This window comes from Garra rufa, chromosome 14, assembly GCF_049309525.1.
Source record: "Garra rufa chromosome 14, GarRuf1.0, whole genome shotgun sequence".
NCBI classification, from domain to species: Eukaryota; Metazoa; Chordata; class Actinopteri; order Cypriniformes; family Cyprinidae; genus Garra; species Garra rufa.
In genome coordinates this window covers 19,764,394-19,784,078 of record NC_133374.1, presented here as the reverse complement: position 1 = coordinate 19,784,078, position 19,685 = coordinate 19,764,394, and the positions used below count along the sequence as shown (strand labels likewise).

Here is a 19,685-nt window from a genome sequence, read left to right as displayed (position 1 = left end):
TCGCGGACTGATGACCCGGCAGTTCTTCCTTCTATTTTTTATCTCCTCATTACTTTGGTTTCTTTGTTTTTTCACCAAGCCCATGCACGAGTTCCATTTGGTTCAATGACATTGTTTACATTCAGTGCCGCCACAATGGCTGACTTCTGGATTGATGACATAACAATTACTGCCCTAAAAAAAACCTTTTTGCTAAAGTTCCTGTTAAGTTATGAAAAAAACAGAATTCTCTCTGAATGTTAAGTAATGTTAAGAGAACATTCCATTTTATCATTTTGAAAACATAATAGGAATGTTACTTCTGAATCTTCTTTGTACATTCCAAAACAGGTAGTAACATTTAAAAAACATTAGACAAATGTCCAACTAAAACATTTTAGGAAACTGTGCTCCATGAACAATGTGTAACTAACTTTTTTGAGAATGTTATTAAAGGTGCAGCATGTAATATTGACAGCTAGCGGTTGAAATGGGTACTGCAGTCCAAATTCAAAATATTGTTGCCTCCTCCTCAGACTCGATGCTCACGCAGGTTGCCAGATTGAGGACACAATCGAAGAGAAACAAGTGCAGTTGACCCTTCGCAAGGATTTTGATTAATCGTAACTAAGGAGGGCGTGTTTTTGTGAAGGGTCAATTGACAATGGTACGCGACAAGCTTTATCGATTGATTGATTTTTTCTGCGTTTTTATATTTCTCTGGTCATAAAACGTTTTAGATGGATGCTGAAGCTTTTTAGGTCGGGTAGAATCTGTGATCTCTGACCAGTTTGTGTGCTGGCTTCTATGGCTGCAATACAGTTTTCCGTCAAGTGGCAACTCAGTGTGTATCAAAATACTACTGGGCAGTGGGTAAATTCACACAGACCAAAACAAAAACAGACAGTCTGACACGGAACGCACCTTTTTAAAGCTGAATAACTGGCTGTAGAATTGTTTTCGGAGAAATAAGTAGGCATATGTGAACTTAGCAAGTTTCCTAAATATCTGCAAACATATTATGGCACTTCTTTCCTAAAAGGTCCACAGAAGTGCCTTGAAACAAGCAGCGTTATTCTATGTGGTGACGTACTTTTAACTGAAACAAAAACATATCGCCCAGCCCCGCCCACTAATTTTGACTAGCCAATAGCGTTCCATTACTATCTGCTCGGGCAAGAGCCGTTGAGCTCGGTAAAGCCGCATTTGTAAACTTATGACAGCCACAGACTAATAAATTACCCCACAGCTTCAATATGAAACTTGCTAAAACGAAATAGTGATCATAATCATGCTGAGGCTGTGTAGTTTAATACATGCCGTCCGCACATATGAGCGCTTATGATCTGCTCCGGCCGGGTTAATGCGTCTCTGTGTAGGGGGCGGGACATTACGGACTCTAGAGAGCATTTGATTGGACAGAACGTTTGATGAGAAACTGAAGTGCACGGTGATATCATCCAAATCCTTGATTCATATTGGCGGAAGTGACGAGACTGTAAGTTTTGAATGGCCATAACTTGTAAACGCGAATTTTGTCTTTGTTTTGCAGCACACTAGCTTATAGATAACCTTAAGGCTAATATATTCATACTAAAAGCCCAAAAACTTTAATTTTGATTTCAGGGGGACTTTAAGTACAGTCAAAAAATTACATTCAGCACCTTTAAAGATCAGATAACTTTGAACATTTGGTAATAATTTTAAGAGAAAGTCAGTGCGCAGCACCAGTTGAATGCAACAACCGATTAATCAAAGTTGAGTATTCCAGTGAGCCATGTAAAGAAGGCTGAAATTTAGTTTGATTGTCTGGTTACGTAAAATGCTTTAAATAAAATGCTATGAAAGAAAATTATTTCCATGTTTATTAAAAAGCCTAAAATAATCATATATAGTAGTCCTTTGAAGTGGATCAAAAAAGTTAATCAAAGTTGTCCTGAAGCAAGAACGGGTATTGTTTTGGTATCAAGAACGGGTATCAAGTTTGATGAAAAGTTTTGATCCACTTCAAATGTTGGCTAGTGTATACTAAGACACTATTTACATTTGTTGTGTTATTACTTTACAGTGTTGGGAAGGTTACTTTGGAAATGTAATAGGGTAACTTGTAATCTGTAACCTATTTAAAATGTAATGCATTTTAAATGCAAAATGATGGATTAAGAGCCAGGGGTATAAACCTTTGAACAGAATGGAGATGTGCACTTTTTTCTTATTTTGCTGCCCTTCAGAAGCTACCGAAGACAGTTACATGTTTTCCAGAAGACAAAATAAGTTACATTTACCCTAATCTTCAAATTCAAAACGTTTTAACCCCCCCGATCTTAATGCATCAGGTTCCCTTCTGACGCATCAGTGAACAATTGAACCTTCTGTAATAGTTGCATATGAGTCCCTTAGTGGTCCTCAGTGTGAAAAAGATGGATCTCAAAATCATACAGTCATTCTTGGAAAGGGGTCAAATACCAAAAAATGCTGAAAAACCAAAGAATTTCTAGCACCTAAAGGATTTTTCTGAAGAACAGCAGGCAGTTTAACTGTTCAGGACAAACAAGGGACTCATGAACAACTATCACTAGATAAGAAACACAGCTGTGGATCATTCAGGTAACAACAAGAATCAAGTGTATGTAAACTTTTGAACGGGTGTGAAATATCTTATTCAGGTCAATACTAAATAAAATATAACATGTATTTTGTATGATCCCTCTTATTTTGGTAAAGTAATTAACCTTTTGCAGATTCTGCAAGGTGTATGAAAACTTTTGATCCCAACTGTAAGTAGTGTAACTACTTACTTTTTACTTTACTAAAGTACTTACTTTATTAAAGTAATAATAACGATTACTTTTCAATTACTTTATTACATTTCTAACTAATGTTTTCAACTGTTTATCAGTTAATCAACTCTCAAACAGGTTGTAGCCTAAAACTTTCAGTGGCTATGTAATTGCCAGATGTGGTGTGCTGCAAATGCAAACAAGAGAACCAATCAATAACATCAGAAAAGTGTTGCTTTACTTAAAGGCCTTTAAAAGACAGGCAAAGCAACAAATTCATATTATTTAACATATCCTAGCTTTTTACAGAAACATTTTCAAAAGCAACTCCCTTTGTAATCGTTAACTTTTTCATAAGTAACTGTAATTAAATTACACGTTTTTTTTTCTCACTACATTACGTAACGCTGTTACATGTAACTAGTTACTCCCCAACTCTGTTACTTTAGTGGTTAATCCCTTCTCTTTGGAACAACCCTTGACTGTAACAGTGGAAACTAACGTCCCCGCTCTTTTGGCTTGTGCCTGGTATATCTGATGACAGTCAGCAGTCAAGTGGCAGCACAGATCATGCTACACAGGCGTGAAGTTGCACAATGGAAAAAAAAACCTGATGCAAGTCTCCACCAGAGAGGGCAATACCACCACGTAGCCACCGGTAAACGTAGCCAGCTTTTCCTTCTTCCTCCTCAACGAGCCGTAAAGATCATCAAGAATGCGATTCAACCAAATCAAAGTGGGAAGAATGCGAGGTCCTGATCTGGCCCCCTTCAGACAAGCCAGGCAACCTGTCACCCTACATTACATCTCCTGCCATCAGTCCTCCTCGCGTCTCTGCCCAGGGGATAGGCGTTAACCGGCTCTTCTCCGAGTCACAGCAGATATTGAGAGATTAAAGCAGATTTAGGTATGAGAAGAGATACATAATATGTGTTAGACAGAGAGAGAGGGAGTTCACCCCACCTAGTACATCTGCGTCAAGCACATGCGAAGAATTTGCCGAAGGCTTCTGCAAATATTTGCTGCTTGAGTTGGGAAATGGTCACACCTGGGTAACAGCAACAAAGGCCAGGTCAAATAACACAGGTGTTGTACTTCTGCAGAGTCCAGATTACATCAACAAAACACACAAGACATCAGCCAGAATCATGTGGCCTTTGGTTCAAACTTTAAGCTCACCTGGAACAAATCTGTCCAAAAACGTGAGGTATTCAATGCATTTCATTAATGTGGAACATGGTGTGCGGATGTGGCCTCTCTTTCATCACCCAATGACAGGTCAATATTGCCCACTGATGACCCACTAATGGTGCGCATCCCTACCGCGCCGCTAATACAACCTTTTGATGCATACATTGGAGAACTTCTCTGGTTAAAGCCCATTCTGTGAAACCCCTTTCTTTTATGCACGCCGGGACAAAAGCATTGTATGAATTTCGAAGCGGAATTATTTAGGCTACATGTGTCATGTTTCAGCTTAAAAATAGGTGCTAAATATAAACTCGCTTTCCGAGCCAAAGCGAGTGTGCTCTGCGTCATGGTAACTGTCACTCATGTCTGCACTGCTTTTCCATAGTCTCCGGCTGTTTCCCATACTGCCATCTGCTGCTGGAACATACTTGTAAAGCAGTGTGTATGAGTACGCATGGAACATGCAGATCTTCAGACATTACCACTGACAATGTTGTTGTTAATATAAGTCTAAGAATTTAAGAATTCAATTCTTAGACCTTTACTAAGATCGTTTTATTATCTATTGAAACGATTATATTTAAATTATTAGTAAGCTTAATATATATAAAATCATAATTTGTTGGGTTCTTTCAACTGGGAGGTGGCTGTCCCGAACCATAACCTCTAAATTTCTTAAATATTGAATCATTGAAATATTGAAATACATTTTTCCCATTGTTGTTTTTAAAAGTATCTTTTTGATTCTTTTAAAAAGTGAAGTTCAAAAAAATATTTATTTTATACTTTCTTTGTAAATTATGAAACCATGTAAAAAGAAAAGTCACAAGTTAAAATTCTGTAATGTGATGTGGTTGCTACCAAAGCATTACTGTCACTAAAAATGTGCAGTCACTACTGAAACATGGGATGTTTTGTCAAAAGTAAAGTATACTGAACTATCAAGTAAGATATTATGATAGTTTTTGGTGTAATGTATATACAAACAAATAAATCTTTAACTTTGTTTTACAAAGAAAAATTGGACTCAAATACAATAAATCTCATAAATTACATTTGAAATATTGTTAAAAATGTAAATGTAATTGTTATTCATTTACTTTTTAATTTACAAATTAACCGGTCAATATAACCCTTCTAATATTAATGTGTTTTGGTAGTGACCAATTTAGAGAGAGGACAAATATTCCAAAACTTTCTGAAAATACAATATGAGAATTAACTGCACAATTAGAAATGTGTACTTTAGATATTATACAATATGCATACATACAATTTTCTTTGGGAAAAAAAACCACTTAAAATAACACTTTGACACACTCTAAGTATTTGGACACTCCTCTCCAGCAGGTTTCTGCTTCCCACATTACTAACAAGTGCATAAAATCAAGCGTACACCCATTCAATCTTCAATTATAGTACAAATAGTTTTAGAAAAATGTACCTTTATCTTATCTTACTGGGGCAGAAGCCTCAAAAGCACCTTAGTATATTAGTACCTTAAAGGTATTGGAAGCTTAAGGTACTGTTGCACTTCAGAAAAGCACACTGTCAGAAAAGATGCAGAAGTTGTTACTGAGACTGTACCTTTTAAAAAGGCAAACCTTTGGACCTTATTTATTTATCCCTAAAAGGTGCATATTAGTATATAAAAGTACAAATCAAAACCTGGACCACAAAACCAGTAATAAGGGTATTTTTTTTTTTAATTGAGATCATCTGAAAGCTGAATAAATAACTTTCCATTTATGTATGGTTTGTTAGGATAGGACAATATTTAGCTGAAATACAACTATATGAAAATCTGGAATCTAAGGGTGCAAAAACAATCTAAATATTGAGAAAATCACCTTTAAAGTTGTCCAAATGAAGTTCTTAGCAATGCATATTACTAATCTAAAATTAAGTTTTGATATATTTACGGCAAGAACGGTTTACGGTTTTGTGGTCCAGGGTCACATATAGTGGTTACTGTCCTGTTTTCATTTGTTATCCACTAGATGGCACCGTAAGGCAGTTCTGTAAAGATGCTAGAATTTATCAACGAATGAGTAAATGTCAAAAGCAGCAACAGATATGGACTATTACTTTAGTAGCAAAAAATCTTGCTAACGTTACATCTATAATACAGTTGTTTGATACTGTATAACAAAATGCTCGCAATGTGGTTTCACCGATAGGCAAGGTAAGCAATCAAGTCATATTAGCCGCTAACGTTATAACCTTAACGATTAAGGCATATTATCGAAAATCAAAACAAATGTTTGGGAACACAAAAGGGCAATTAAATTACAGTGCTAAATCTAAAAGGGCAGTTTTTTGGTCTCTAGGACCTCTCAGGGGAAATGAAGACACACTAGGCTTCTGTTAAAAGGTTTGGGTTCAGTAAGACTTGTTTTGTTTCTTTAAGTAACGAATACTTTTACTCAGTAATGACGCATTAATTAGAAATGATAGAAAGTGACAGTACAGACTTTTATATTGATTTCTGATTCAAGTAACTTTTGTTCTTTTGAACTTTCTATTCATCACATAACCCTGAAAAAAAAACACTTATGGTTTCAACAAAAGTATGAAGCAGCACAACTGTTTTCAGCATTAATAATAATAATAGTAAATGTTTCTTGAGAACCAAATAAGCATATTAGAATGATATTTGAAGGATCATGTGACACTTGAAGACTGAAGTAAATATACTGAAAATTGGGTTTTGCCACCACAGGAATAAATTACATTTAAACTATATTAAAATAGAAGCCAGTTGTTTTGAATTGTAATATTCACATTACAATTGTTAGATTTGTACAGTAATGTAGATGCCCATAAATGTCTGCAGAGTCATACTATGATAAACATTCATTACAGAACATATGCCAAGACTGTATATTAAAAATGTTTTTTTCTAGATGATACTGACTGAAAAATTGACATGATTTGCTATATAGGTTAATTAAAAAGAGTAAAGCCAGAGAAAGAAACCATTTCAAAGCTTCTATAGTTTGCCGTAGTGCTGCCTGTCAGCGTGCGCGTCAGAGCCGGAGCCTGCAGAGACTGTCTCTTCTAATCATACCCCCTCTCTCTGAGCTCAGGCTCCAGGCTGAAGCTATATTTGGGGCTGCCCAGTAAAAGTGTGATCATGCATCCAATGAACTGTGTAATCAGATTGCGTGGAGCTTTGTGACAAAATGCACATGCCTTACAAACACTTCAGCTTTGCTTTCATGTTTTTCAGTCTGCTCTCAGGAACAGTTGGGGGAGTAAATGAAATCCCATTTCTGTTTAATGCAGTCTGTTGCATAACCTATAATTCTGACGCCCCGTTTACTAACAAAACCTGACTTGCATACAAGAATGTGTTCAGCCGAAACCCTTTAATTAACGCTCCCGTGTTCACAGATAATTTAACATACAAACAATGGGACACTAGAAAGAGATGGAGATAGAAAAGGCAAGGAAAAATAAATCGGTGTCAGAGCTCCACCCATGGCAATGGGAGACTAGCTTTCCCCGAAACCTCAGAATGACGTCATGTGAAACCCCAGCAGTGCTGACTGACTCTGTATTTCGTATCCACAGGCTTCTTCTCTTACGGCAGAGACAAGTCTAAATAAACTAGCAATCTCTGAGAAAAACAGTATAACACAGAAAATTACAGAATGTCACTTTTCATTATCGTATGCAGAGAATGTGCTAACGCAGAGAGGGCGAAATATTACTGACGTCCAAAGTACCAAAAGAAAAGGCTACTATTTAGCCAATAACAGTTTTAGTCTTCTCTAAATTTTGGGACGAAGTACTGAAACATTTGAATCAATCCCTTTGAAAAAAAGTAAGTCAAACAAAACTTTAAAGGTATAGTTCACCCAAAAATGAAAATTGTGTCATCAATTACACACCCTTATGTTGTTACAAACCTGTAAGACCTTTGTTCTATATTTTTGATGAAATCTGAGAGCTTTCTGACCCTGACTACCTTTCTGGGCCTTGAAGTGTCAGTTGGGTTGGTGTCTATGCAGGATCAGAAAGCTCTATAAAAATATCTTAATTTGTGCTTCGAAAATTAAAGGTCTTATGGGTTTGAAACGACATGAGGGCGAGTAATTAATGACAGAATTGTCATTTTTGAGTGAACTATCCCTTTAAGGCTAAGGCTTCAAGGTAAATTTGAGAAGCAAAACTCGTTTTCAGAATTACATTATTCTTTTATTTCACTTTTAATTTAAGAAATTTATTTCAAGATATCTTAACGTTTTCTTTAGTTTTCTAAACCCACTAGCAAACTTATTTTCTTGTTTTAACCATAAAGTGTACAAAATATAGTAAGCCAAAAACCGCCAGTGTGCTAAGAAATTTATTTCAAGACTTCTAATTGAAGGGACAGTTCACTCAAAAATGAAAATGTGGCCATTAATTACTCTCTCTCATGTCGTTCTCAACCCATAAGACCATCGTTCATCTTCAAAACACAAATTAAGATATTTTTGACAAAATCCTTCTGACCTTTGACAAAGGTCCTTCCAAGTTCAAGGCCCAAAAAAAGTAGTAAGGATGCAGAAAAGAATTGTTAAATAAGGTTGTTATTTTTATTTCATTTCTGTGCACAAAAAGTATTCTCGAAGCTTCAAAAAATTACGATTGAACCACTGGTGTCACATGGATTATTTTGCCGATGTTCTTAATACCTTTCTGGGCCTTGAACGTGGAAGGACCCTTGCTGTCTATGGAGGATCAGAAAGCTCTCAGATTTCATCAAAAATACCTTAATTTGTGTTCTGAAGATGAATGAAGGTCTTACGGGTTTGGCATGACTTGAGGGTGAGTAATTAAACCTTTAAGTCTTATTAACTTAAACAAAAAAAAAAAGATTTTTTTTAGTTACCAAAAGTACTGATTAAAAAAGTTATTTTTGCCATTAAATGTGACATTTTGAAACCCTTCTAATGTTCTACTTCAGCTTTTAGCATTTTTCTCAAAAAATCTATGTTCTAACATCCTCAAAGACAGGCGGCGCCTTTCTGTTGACAATGGTAGTCCAAACTCTGAACAGTCGTTATTGTAAACCGAGATATTTTGTCTCGACTGCTGGTTTTCTTGGCTGCGATGTACAGCAGGTCAGACAATGGTTTCCAATTTATCCTTTTCTGGCAGTGTTCTTTGCTATTCCAGTCTCTCTGTAATCCCAAACAAAGTGGGGACCCTCCAAGCACATCATCATCTGGTGTAGGACCTCTGCCAGTTGTAGATAGCATGAATGTTATGCGAGCAGACGGGAAGTCTCTTGCATGTGCTGACGCTGCGATGGCGAAAAGTCTTGCCAGCCCCGCCTAAACCCCTCCGCCGGGCCGCCAGCTTGGCGCGCTCCTCCGCGGCGAAGAAATCAGTGGTGGCCCGAAAGAACTCCAGTATGGCTTGGTGGCTCCAGACGATCGGCCCTTCGTCTGATGTGGAGAAGCCACAGTGGCCTCCGTGGAGAGTCAAAAGCAGGAAGAAATGTGGGTTGCTCTCAAAAAGCTCTAATGGTAGCGTGGCCTGTGGCTCCCCTCGTACGGGGTCGTCCTGGCTGCACACGCACAGCACAGGAATGGCCACTTCATCTATGTCTCTCAGTGGGTCGTTACGTTCCCAGTACGCCTCCCAGCTACCTGCTCCCTCCGTCATTGTCCCTTTTAAGCCGGAGTGACAGAATAGCGCCTCCTCCATTGCCTTCAAAGAGCAGCTGGAGAATAAGCTGTCTGTGTGGACAAGCTCTCCGAGCACTGTTTTATACCTGCAGATGGGATTTAACACAATATTGAGTATAGTCATTATAGAGAAGAGCAGCAACGGAAGAGTTTTGTTATCATCATTGATTCGAGTTGCGAGTAAGCAGGCAACCCGTTTAGACGGATTGCAGAAATCAATAGCACTGGATGCGAATCGCTGGTCGCTATGGCAACAGCATTTTAGTTTAATTTGGATCACCCCGAGTTGATTTATTTCAGCAACACCTGATTGTAACCAATCCCTTTGGACAAGCGAAACACAACTTTAAATCTAATCTATATAATGCCATTGAATAATAATAAATAAATAAAAATCCTTAAAACAAGAAACTGCCAAAAGATATTAAGACTAGTTTTCCATTTTTTCATACGTTTCTTTATTTTTTTCTTTGCTGACTGGCAAACATTTTTACGGTGGCCGACAGAGGCCAACGCGCTGCAAACTTAAGAAAACACATGCAAACAGAAAAAACGACAACAAATTAAGAAAACATCTTCATCCGTTTGACAACACAGGCGCTGCAAATCCTCGCAACGCAAACACAAATACGGAAACGCGCTGCAAATTCTCACAACACAACCAAACTCAGAAACACGCTGCAAACCCATGAGGGCGCTGCAAACTAACAAACGCGCTGCATATAGATCGGTCCACAACGGAAATGTTTCAGGGGGACCTCAAAAAGTGACGAACCTATCTAGGACCTGATTATTTGTTCAGTGGCTGTTGGTCAGAGCAGAGGTGTTATCGGTGAACTATCACCTTTTAGTGATAGTATAGTATCATTTAAAGGTGATAGTGATATAAATAATCAGGTAATATAGTGATATAAATAATCAGGTCCCAGATGAGTTCGTCACTTTTTGAGGTCCCCCTGAAACATTTCCGTTGTGGACCGATCTATATGCAGCGCGTTTGTTAGTTTGCAGCGCCTTCGTGTGTTCGCAGCGCGTTACTGAGTTTGGTTGTGTTGTGAGAATTTGCAGCGCGTTTCCGTATTTGTGTTTGCGTTGCGAGGATTTGCAGCGCCTGTGTTGTCAAACGGATGAAGATGTTTTCTTAATTTGTTGTCGTTTTTTCTGTTTGCATGTGTTTTCTTGTTTGCAGCGCGTTGGCCTCTGTCGGCCACCGTACATTTTACTTATTTATGGTAAGAAAAACACAAAATCTTACAAAAAATTGCTAACTGAATAAGAAACTTTACTTAATATATACACTGTCTAAACCAAGTCAAAATAAACCTTGTTTTAATTATTTTTTTCTCAACAACATGAACAATAATACAGATGGAATGGAATTTTGAACAAAATCAGGTCAAAATAAAGTTCATTTCAAGTTTTTTTTTTTTTTTTTTTTTTCCCAGGAATTCAAAACAGCTTTTCAACTTTGAACTTTATGGGAAAGTTTGCTCTGGCTGGTAAACACCATCTAACTATCATTGGTCTATGGTGATTACATAATAGATAGGTGTGCTCTGGGGCTCTTCTGTTCAGTCCGTCAAGGTCAAGACGCCTGTGAGTAAAAACATGAACAGACTGGAGAACTGCCTTACAGTTCTGAAGCTGCACTTCTAATTGATTTTTTTTTTTTTTTGTGTTAATACTGTAAAGCTGCTTGCTTAAACCCTGGGTTTTAGGACCTGTATGGCTTAAAATAACATCAATAATGTATTTTACGGAAATATGTAGTAGAAACGCATGAAAGATTTATGTTGTTTAAAAAACCCACATAGTTTTAGACATATTTTGGATTATGGGGGGCACCATTATTTTAATAATGTGAAATGGTTGCACTCGGTGAGCTACTAGCGCTACCTGTTGCTATTTTTACCACAACAACTCGTAAAAATAACAAATTATGTCTATTATTGAAATATGTAGTAAAAAACCCATGAATTTTTTTTTTACATTATTTTAAAAATCCACATCGTTTTATACATATTTTAGATTGAGGGGCGCTACTATTTCGATGATGTAAAATGGTTGCCATCGATGAGCTACTGGAGTTACCTGTTGCCATTTTTACCACAACACAACTCGGAAAAATAACATAAATGATGTCTCTTACTAAAATATGTAGTAGAAAACGTATGAAGAATTTATGTTATTTGAAAAAATCCATATCGTTTTATAGATATTTTGGACTATGGGGGGGGGGGCGCCATTACTACAGCTACTGGTGCTACCTGTTGCTATTTTTATCGCGACAGAACTCGGAAAAAACACTGATAAGATGACCACAGCTACTGAAAGAGCTTACAGGTGGCAATGGATATAAGCGTAGGCTTAAACCAAATCCTGTACCATCTATTTTTCCAACAAGGAGTCTAAACGCCCCTGGATATCGAGTGAAATCCACGCTGAGACTTTTAGGCCCAGTTTCACAGACAGGGTTTAGACTAAGCCAAGATTAGGCCAAAGTTCAATTAGGACATTTAAGGAATTTTCATAAACGTGGTTAGAATAAAAACATCTTGAGACAAAACAAAGGCACTAATATATTTTAGGATCAATCAGTGCAATTTTATTTTAGTTGAAACAGCTCAGACTTACATTTTAGTCTAGGACTAGACTTAAACCTTGTCTGTGAAACCGGGGGTTAAACTTTTAGTGGCTACAGCATCACAAGAAGCGTCAACATGTTTACATCCTGCCGGAATGGCATCTAGCATTTCTTATCTCTGCTATTTGTAAGCTCTTTTTTTTTAGTAGCTGTGATCTACTAAAAGCCTCAAAGGCATCAGGGCTAAAGTGGAGAGAAGAAAGACGTGGGTCCTTAGGAAGTTTTATTCGTCCACAGGTGTTTTTTTCCATTCTTTTCTCCACTGCTTATCGATAGGAAAGCAGTGAAGACTTATTGTTTATCTTGTTGCTCTTTGACTGAAAATTTAAATGAAAAGCTGCACACTGCTGTGTAAATGTTTTATCATCTATCTGTAGTCCATTTCTAAATAGTCGTCAATATAAACTCATGTATTTTGAGGAAAGTGAGAGGAACAGGATCCTTCCTATAACCTTACCTGCTGAGGCAGATTTTTTGGTAAAGCAGGAGAGCCCAGTGGAATGGCCAGGTCGGGCCGCTCTCAAACCAGCTCTGGCACCGGAAAACCGGAGACAGGCAGGCCGCAGCCGTCACGTAGCTGGAGGAGCCGCACTCGCCCAAGTAGGACAGCAGGAGTCCTGAACCGGTGCTCTCACTCACGGCATAGATCTGGCCTGCTGGCTGTCGGTAACGAATGTAGCGCACCGCTTCACGCAGGTCAGTCGGGTCACCAAACTGCTGCAGCTTCACAGTACAGAGCGGCGCCCCGTTCTGACTTCGGCGGTTGAAGATCACAGGGAGGTAGCCGTGACTCAGAGCTGCCTCACAGAGCTGAAGAGAAAAAACAGAAATCGTCATACAAGGGTCATACTTGTGCATATAAACAGAGATGTTTTGTTTGAGTCTTATCCACACCTGTAATAAGTAGTCTTGGCTTAAAGAAAAAATAAATATTCTAACATACACATTTTAATTAAATTTGAAGCAGGGTGCTGCCATAAAACTCTGTTAAATATATATACACACACACATACATAAACATATATTTTGCTACCATAATGTGGTCAGTAGTTTTCTCTTTGTCCCTGAATTGTGTTAACTTCAGGGTTGTGCTAAATTCTGTTACTTGATGGAAGAACCAGCAACAGTGGCGCCAAATTCCACAAGTCTGAAGAATCCTTATAAATAAACAATCCAACAGAGTGCAAAATATCACAATTTCCTATAATCTTAGAGTGAGATGTAGGAAAATGAAGATTTAATACATACAGTTGAAGTCAAAAGTTTACATACACCTTGTAGAATCTGTTAACTTAATTAAAACGAGGGATCATACTAAATAGAAAAATAAAAAGCCTTTAAGTTTTTTTTCCCAGCATTTTTGTGTATTTGAACTCTTTCCAACAATGACTGTATGACTGTAAAATCCATCTTTTCACACTGAGGACAACTGAGAGACTCATATGCAACCATTACAGAAGGATCAAACGCTCACTGATGCTTCACGAGAAAATACAATGCATTAAGAATTGGGGAGGTGAAAACTTTTCGAATTTGAAGATCAGGGTAAATGTAACTTATTTTGTCTTCTGGGAAACATGCAAGTATCTTTTCTGTAGCTAAATGAAATATATATATATATTTAGGCAAAATAAGAAAAATGTACACAGTCTGTTCAAAAGTTTACACCCCTAGCTTTTAATGCATCATTTTCCTTCTGAAGCATCAGTAAGTGTTTGAACCTTCTGTAATAGTTGCATATGAGTCTCTCAGTTGTCCTCAGTGAAAAGATGGATCTTATAATCATACAGTCATTGTTGGAAAGTGTTCAAATACACAAAAATGCTGAAAAACACAGAATTTGTGTGACCTGAAGGCTTCTTCTTTAGAACAGTGGGAGTTTAACTGTTCAGGACAAACAAGGAGCTCATGAACCACCATCACTAAACAAAAAAAACTAAACAATACAGTATTAAAAATCAAGTGTATGTAAACTTCTGGGATCATTTTTTTATAAATTCAACTATTATTTTTATCTTATGGACTATATGTAAACATCTTTTATGTGAAATATCTTATTCAGGTCAGTACTAAATAAACATGCTTTGTGTATGAGCCCTTTTATTTTGGTAAAATAATTAACATTTTGCAGATTCTGCAAAGTGTACGTAAACTTTTGACTTCAACTGTAGAAGTACACTGAGGTGAAGCTGAAGTAAATAAAATATAATTTTACTTAAAAAAAAAATTAGATACCACTAAAATCATTTTAAATCCAGCAGCGATACAGCGCTTCCTTGCTTAACGCTGTAAAGACAACAGCACTATGCTTTTAAATACTACATCAATATGCATTATAAAGTAAAATGAAAAGAAAATACCATCTAAACTTTTCTAATGACAGTTAGTTCTCCTTAGAGATACCCCTCACCCCCAATTCAGTATTTCACGGATCAGTAGGCCTATTTTTTCCTCTTAGTGTTAGTCTTCAGCATCTCTGGCTCTGGTTTATTTGCCCAGTAGAAGAATTAGTTGTGTGTTATTAATAGTTCTTTAAACAGTGTATGCAGTTAACGGGGATCTGCTCTCAGTTCACAAAGTGGTCCACATTGCTTAGCCACTTGTACCGTCATGTTGTTTAAAAAAAAAAATACAATGTGCATAATTCAAACCGGTTTACTGTTTGAAATGGTATATTGTTCAGCACTAGTATGTTTATATTTTCCCCTAAAATCAATATATCACAACATGACCAGGTGCTCATATGAGAAACAAGTTTTTAGATCTTTACTGTAGATCTTCACCTTCTGTCATCCTCATATGTTCTTGTTAGAGGTACAACAACAAAAAGACCAAAAAATAAAAATAAAAGAAAATGCACAGTAATTCCTCTGTTCTCTTTGTGATGGCAATTGTCTAATTGTTCCAAGATGCAAATGAATATGACTTAATGTAGAAACAGGATCAGCCTCTCACCACAGTATTTTCATATCCCTTACTTACGTCAATTCCCTCAACAGCCAGGAAACACACTAGCTCTTGCTGCAGTCCAGCGCTGCTTTGCAAAGTGCAAATTGGGTGCAGTCTCTCGCCTTGAGTGCAGTGATCACCCTGTAAATAACAGTCATCTGGAAACATATGGAAACCGGAGTGGACTAGCACTCAACCCCAACCAACACCTTAAAATGTGTCTATTTGAGCATACATTCAGGCTTGCATATTACAGCCTTGAAATACACCGTGCCAAATCTATAAAACTAAAAGGGAACCATATGCATGACTTCATTGTTCTGTAAAAAAGAAGTTGGGTCTCTGCTAATTTACATTTTCAGTCAGTCTAATAAAAGCCTAGTGTCGCAAATAGTTTTTCCACAACCCAAAAACTTACAATAGCCTCTTATATGCCATCTGTCCACAAAGATACCTCCACCATCAGTGCTCTCAGTCATGCCCCGCACAAAAAGAAGCAGCAGAGGAGCCTGCTGACACACCGATTATATTCTCTACAATGCACAGCTAACAAAGTTCCGGTGAGCATGGAGTACATTTCTCTGGGACTCATCCATGATGGAGTGTGAAAGCTAATGAGTTTACTTTAAGTTGCCTGGAGCTTTAGGTCTGGAATATGGAGTGAGCTCCAAATTGGGTGAGGAGGAATGACTCACTTCTGAGTCTGTTGCAAAGAGTCAGAGAGGGGCTCTATCATGCATGCTGTAATTGAAATAATGAAAAAGTCATGCATCTTCTCTTTGATGCAAAACAGTCAAACAGAATATATTCACTTCACCTACCGTACCCCAGTTTCATACGGTATTCCCAATAGTAATTTGCTACTTACCCGTGACGATTAACACTTGTACATTTAATTGTTTTCTGTTAACTGCTTCAGTTTTAAAAATTCAGAAATTTAAAAGTGCATTTATTGAACTCTTTCAGTAAAATAACAATGTTTCTCATGTCTGTTAAATAAAACCCCACATTTTTATATACGTGTTTTCACAACGCGTCATCAATCGGCCATTTTGGCAGCACTGAATGTAAACAGTGCCACTGAACCGAACAAAACTTGCATATTTTGCTAATTATTGCCACTGAAATTGGTCAATTATTGTCATGTTTTGGGCTGTACTAATCGGTCGGACCGGGAAAAAACATTTGGAGTACTATAGACTGCCAAAGGTTATGACAAATTAAGGAGAAGAGTGCAAAAGAAGGTGTTTGTGGTTGGCCAAACTGAACCAGGATTTCCAGGTCAAGAATCTTAACATTTGTGTTTGTTCTTATCATTTCCGGTCAGGTAAATGAAATATCAGACTAATATCTTTAATTAATACTGCTTGTATGCATCTTTACCACCTATTAACTTTAGTTTGACAAAATATTGTGCCCTTTCCTGCTTACTTAATCCTTCTCTATTCGATTTATCAGTTTCCACACATTTTTTCAGTGGTTTAGACAGCATCAATTAGCTGAACAACGTATTCAGTAGTATATTTACCATGCAATCCATGCTGTTGTTTAGATCCAAATAACTCCAGTATGGCTGCGCATCCAGGTAACTGACCAAACCGTTACGCAAGTGCAAAATTTTTTTATTTTTTTTTGTGTGTGTGCACAAGTACTGTTAGTCACAGACTTTATTTCAACTCTTAAAATCGAAAGCTGCTCCTTTTCTTAAAAAAAAAAACAAAAACAGCAACATCTGGATTGGCTTAAAAATTGACAACACAACAGAAAAGATCTATGCAGGTGTTTAACTACTGTAGACATTTTGGTTGCCATGTAGTGTTTTGAAAATTACATCAAAGGGGTCTTTAGCCTCATAATACCCTATAATACTGAAAATATAAAATATTTTTGAGCTAAATTTGATTTGTGAATTTGCTAAGCTGCATGACACACTAAAAACCAGTGGTTAAAGTTCATAACTAGTTATTTTGATCTTTTGAATATGGGTCGAAGAGAATACTTATTTAAGCATTAAATCTAATTTTTGAATAGTAAGAATTTTAATGTTTTTAAAGAAGTCTCTTCTGCTCATCAAACCTGCATTTATTTGATCCAAAAGTAGCAAAAACTAAAATTTTGAAATATTTTTCTAATTTAAAAATGAGGTTTCTATTTGAATATATTTTAAAATGTAATTTATTCCTGTGATTTCAAAGCTGAAGTTTTAGCCTCATTACTCCAGTCACACGATCCTTCAGAAATCATTCTAATATTCCGATTTGCTGCTAAAAACCACTTATTATTATGTTGAAAACATAATTCTTTGATAAATAGAAAGCTCAGAAGAACAGCATTTACCTGAAATAGAAATCTTTTGTAACATTATAAATGCCTTTATCATCACTTTTGATCAATTTAAAGCAACCTTGCTAAATAAAAGTAATAACTTCTATAATTTATTTTCCAATAAGAAATAAATAGTGTATAATGTTACAAAAGCTTTTTATTTCAGATTAAAACTGGTCTTTGGATCTTTATTTTCATTAAAGAATCCTGAAAATGTACTCAACTTTTTTTAAATACTGATGATAATAATAATAATAATAATAAGCGTTTCTTGAACAGCAATTTAGCATATTAGAATGATTTCTGAAGGATGTCACTTAAGACTTGCATAATTATGCTGAAAATTTAGCTTTGATCACTGGAATAAATTACGTTTTTAAAATATATTCAAATAGAAAACACCTATTTTAAATAGTAAAAATATTTCAAAATGTTATTATTTTTGCTGTACTTTGGATCAAATAAATGCAGGCTTTATGAGCAGAAGAGCCTTCTTTAAAAAAAACATTAAAAATCTTACTGTTCAAAAAATTTTGACTAGTAGTGTAGATAGATAGATTTAATGCTTAAATATACTCTTATATGCCTATTTGACCCATATTCAAAATAACTATTTATGAATTACTTAGTTATGAAAAACTTTTGACTGGTATAGTGTATCTGTGTGTAAAAAGGCCAAAGGTAACAAATCATAACTGGTTCTTTTGATCTTCTGTATATGGGTCAAAGAACACACACTTGTGTGTAGATAGATATTATATTTTATAACTAAAACTGCTTTTGTATGCAACACTCACTGAAAATGTTACATAGCCTGTTTTCAAAAGAAACTACATGGTATTTACAGCTACAGTGCACCGCGCTCTTTATTCCTAAAAAGGTAAAAATATGTTTTTTTAAGAAGTCAATTACCTTTAGAACATTCCTGGTGATTTTCCCAAAAGAGTTGGGAATGATGAGCAGAACTGGACTTGTGGAATTACTGGACGTCCTGCGCCTCTTGTGATGTGCTGCACCAACAACAGCCCAGTCCAACGCCACGAGTCCATCATCACTCAGCTGCAAATGATCTCGGATGAAATGCACCGGACACTCAAACGGCCACAAAGCGCCGACAACAGTCTGCAAAGACGAACTCATTCGCCAGTTCCATTTCGGTATCGATAGAGACTTGCAAAAACTCATGCAATGTTTGAGCAGGTAGTTCGCCAGCGCGGAGGGTTTGCATATCAAGGCGACCGTGTCTGATTCACCTTGTCCCTCTAGTTTCGAGTCGCATCTTTCCGCGGATCTTTTGCTGTCGCGCCGTGGAAGCAGCAGCGTGGAGTGAGTCTCTGCTCCAAAACACTTCACCACTGGCCAGAGTATGGCCATTAAAACCATTAAACAAGCAGCACCAACCCATTCCAGCATTTGAACGGCTTCTGAGGCTGCAGTTGAAAAACCTGCACAAACAAATAGCCTACCTCCAAAAGCTTCCGATGTTGATTTAAAAACCCTGCCAATTGACACAAGCGAGTCAGTTTAGTGTTAATTGATAGCACACTGCACAGGTAGTCGCCTAAAAATGAACGCTGCCTCTGGTAGCGACTATATAAACTTCAAAGTTTTGAGGCTGGGTGTTTTTTATCCTCATATCCAGTAATTCGTCGCTGTTCTCCAAGATGGCACGTTTTCCCATAATCAAAATTTATGTGAGAAAAATGTGGTGTGTTGCCGCCATAGTTCAAAAATGAAGCGCCCTCGCTGCCTCTTTGTGCTCCGTCTGATTATGCAATTGCTCCTCTTTCGCAGTCAACTCTTCACCTGCATCCGCTTGTCAGACTCAGATGCAGTCTTGTGGCATTTTTGTGCTCATTTCAGTGGTCTGCCACAGAACAGATATTGTAATGAATGATTGTCAGATAGTTTTCTGTGTGGAGTCGCATCACACACTGGCTCGAGTCCGTGAATCATCCCTGTTATAGAGAAGGAACGCCCTCTCCAGAAGATATTATTCATCTGCAATACTTTTAGGCTGATGCTGTAATAAATCGCACTTGTCTCGTACCTCTTTCAATCGTGTTTCTTAACAGCTGTTGTTCATTACAAAAGCCTAAATGCTTGGATTACTTGTATTTAAAGCAAATTCAACTT

The 19,685-nt window shown here is 37.0% G+C and overlaps 1 protein-coding gene across 1 annotated transcript; it reads right to left on the bottom strand.

Moving 5' to 3' along the window:
• Nucleotides 1-2,975: 2,975 nt before the first annotated feature.
• Nucleotides 2,976-19,470, bottom strand: abhd15a (abhydrolase domain containing 15a). Its single transcript, XM_073818407.1, has 3 exons — nucleotides 18,462-19,470; nucleotides 12,733-13,085; nucleotides 2,976-9,717 (listed from the first exon to the last, which is right to left on the bottom strand). Exons 1-3 carry the CDS (start codon nucleotides 18,960-18,962, stop codon nucleotides 9,162-9,164), a joined length of 1,410 nt encoding a protein of 469 aa, XP_073674508.1. The 5' UTR covers nucleotides 18,963-19,470; the 3' UTR covers nucleotides 2,976-9,161.
• Between the last annotated feature and the right edge of the window lie 215 nt (nucleotides 19,471-19,685).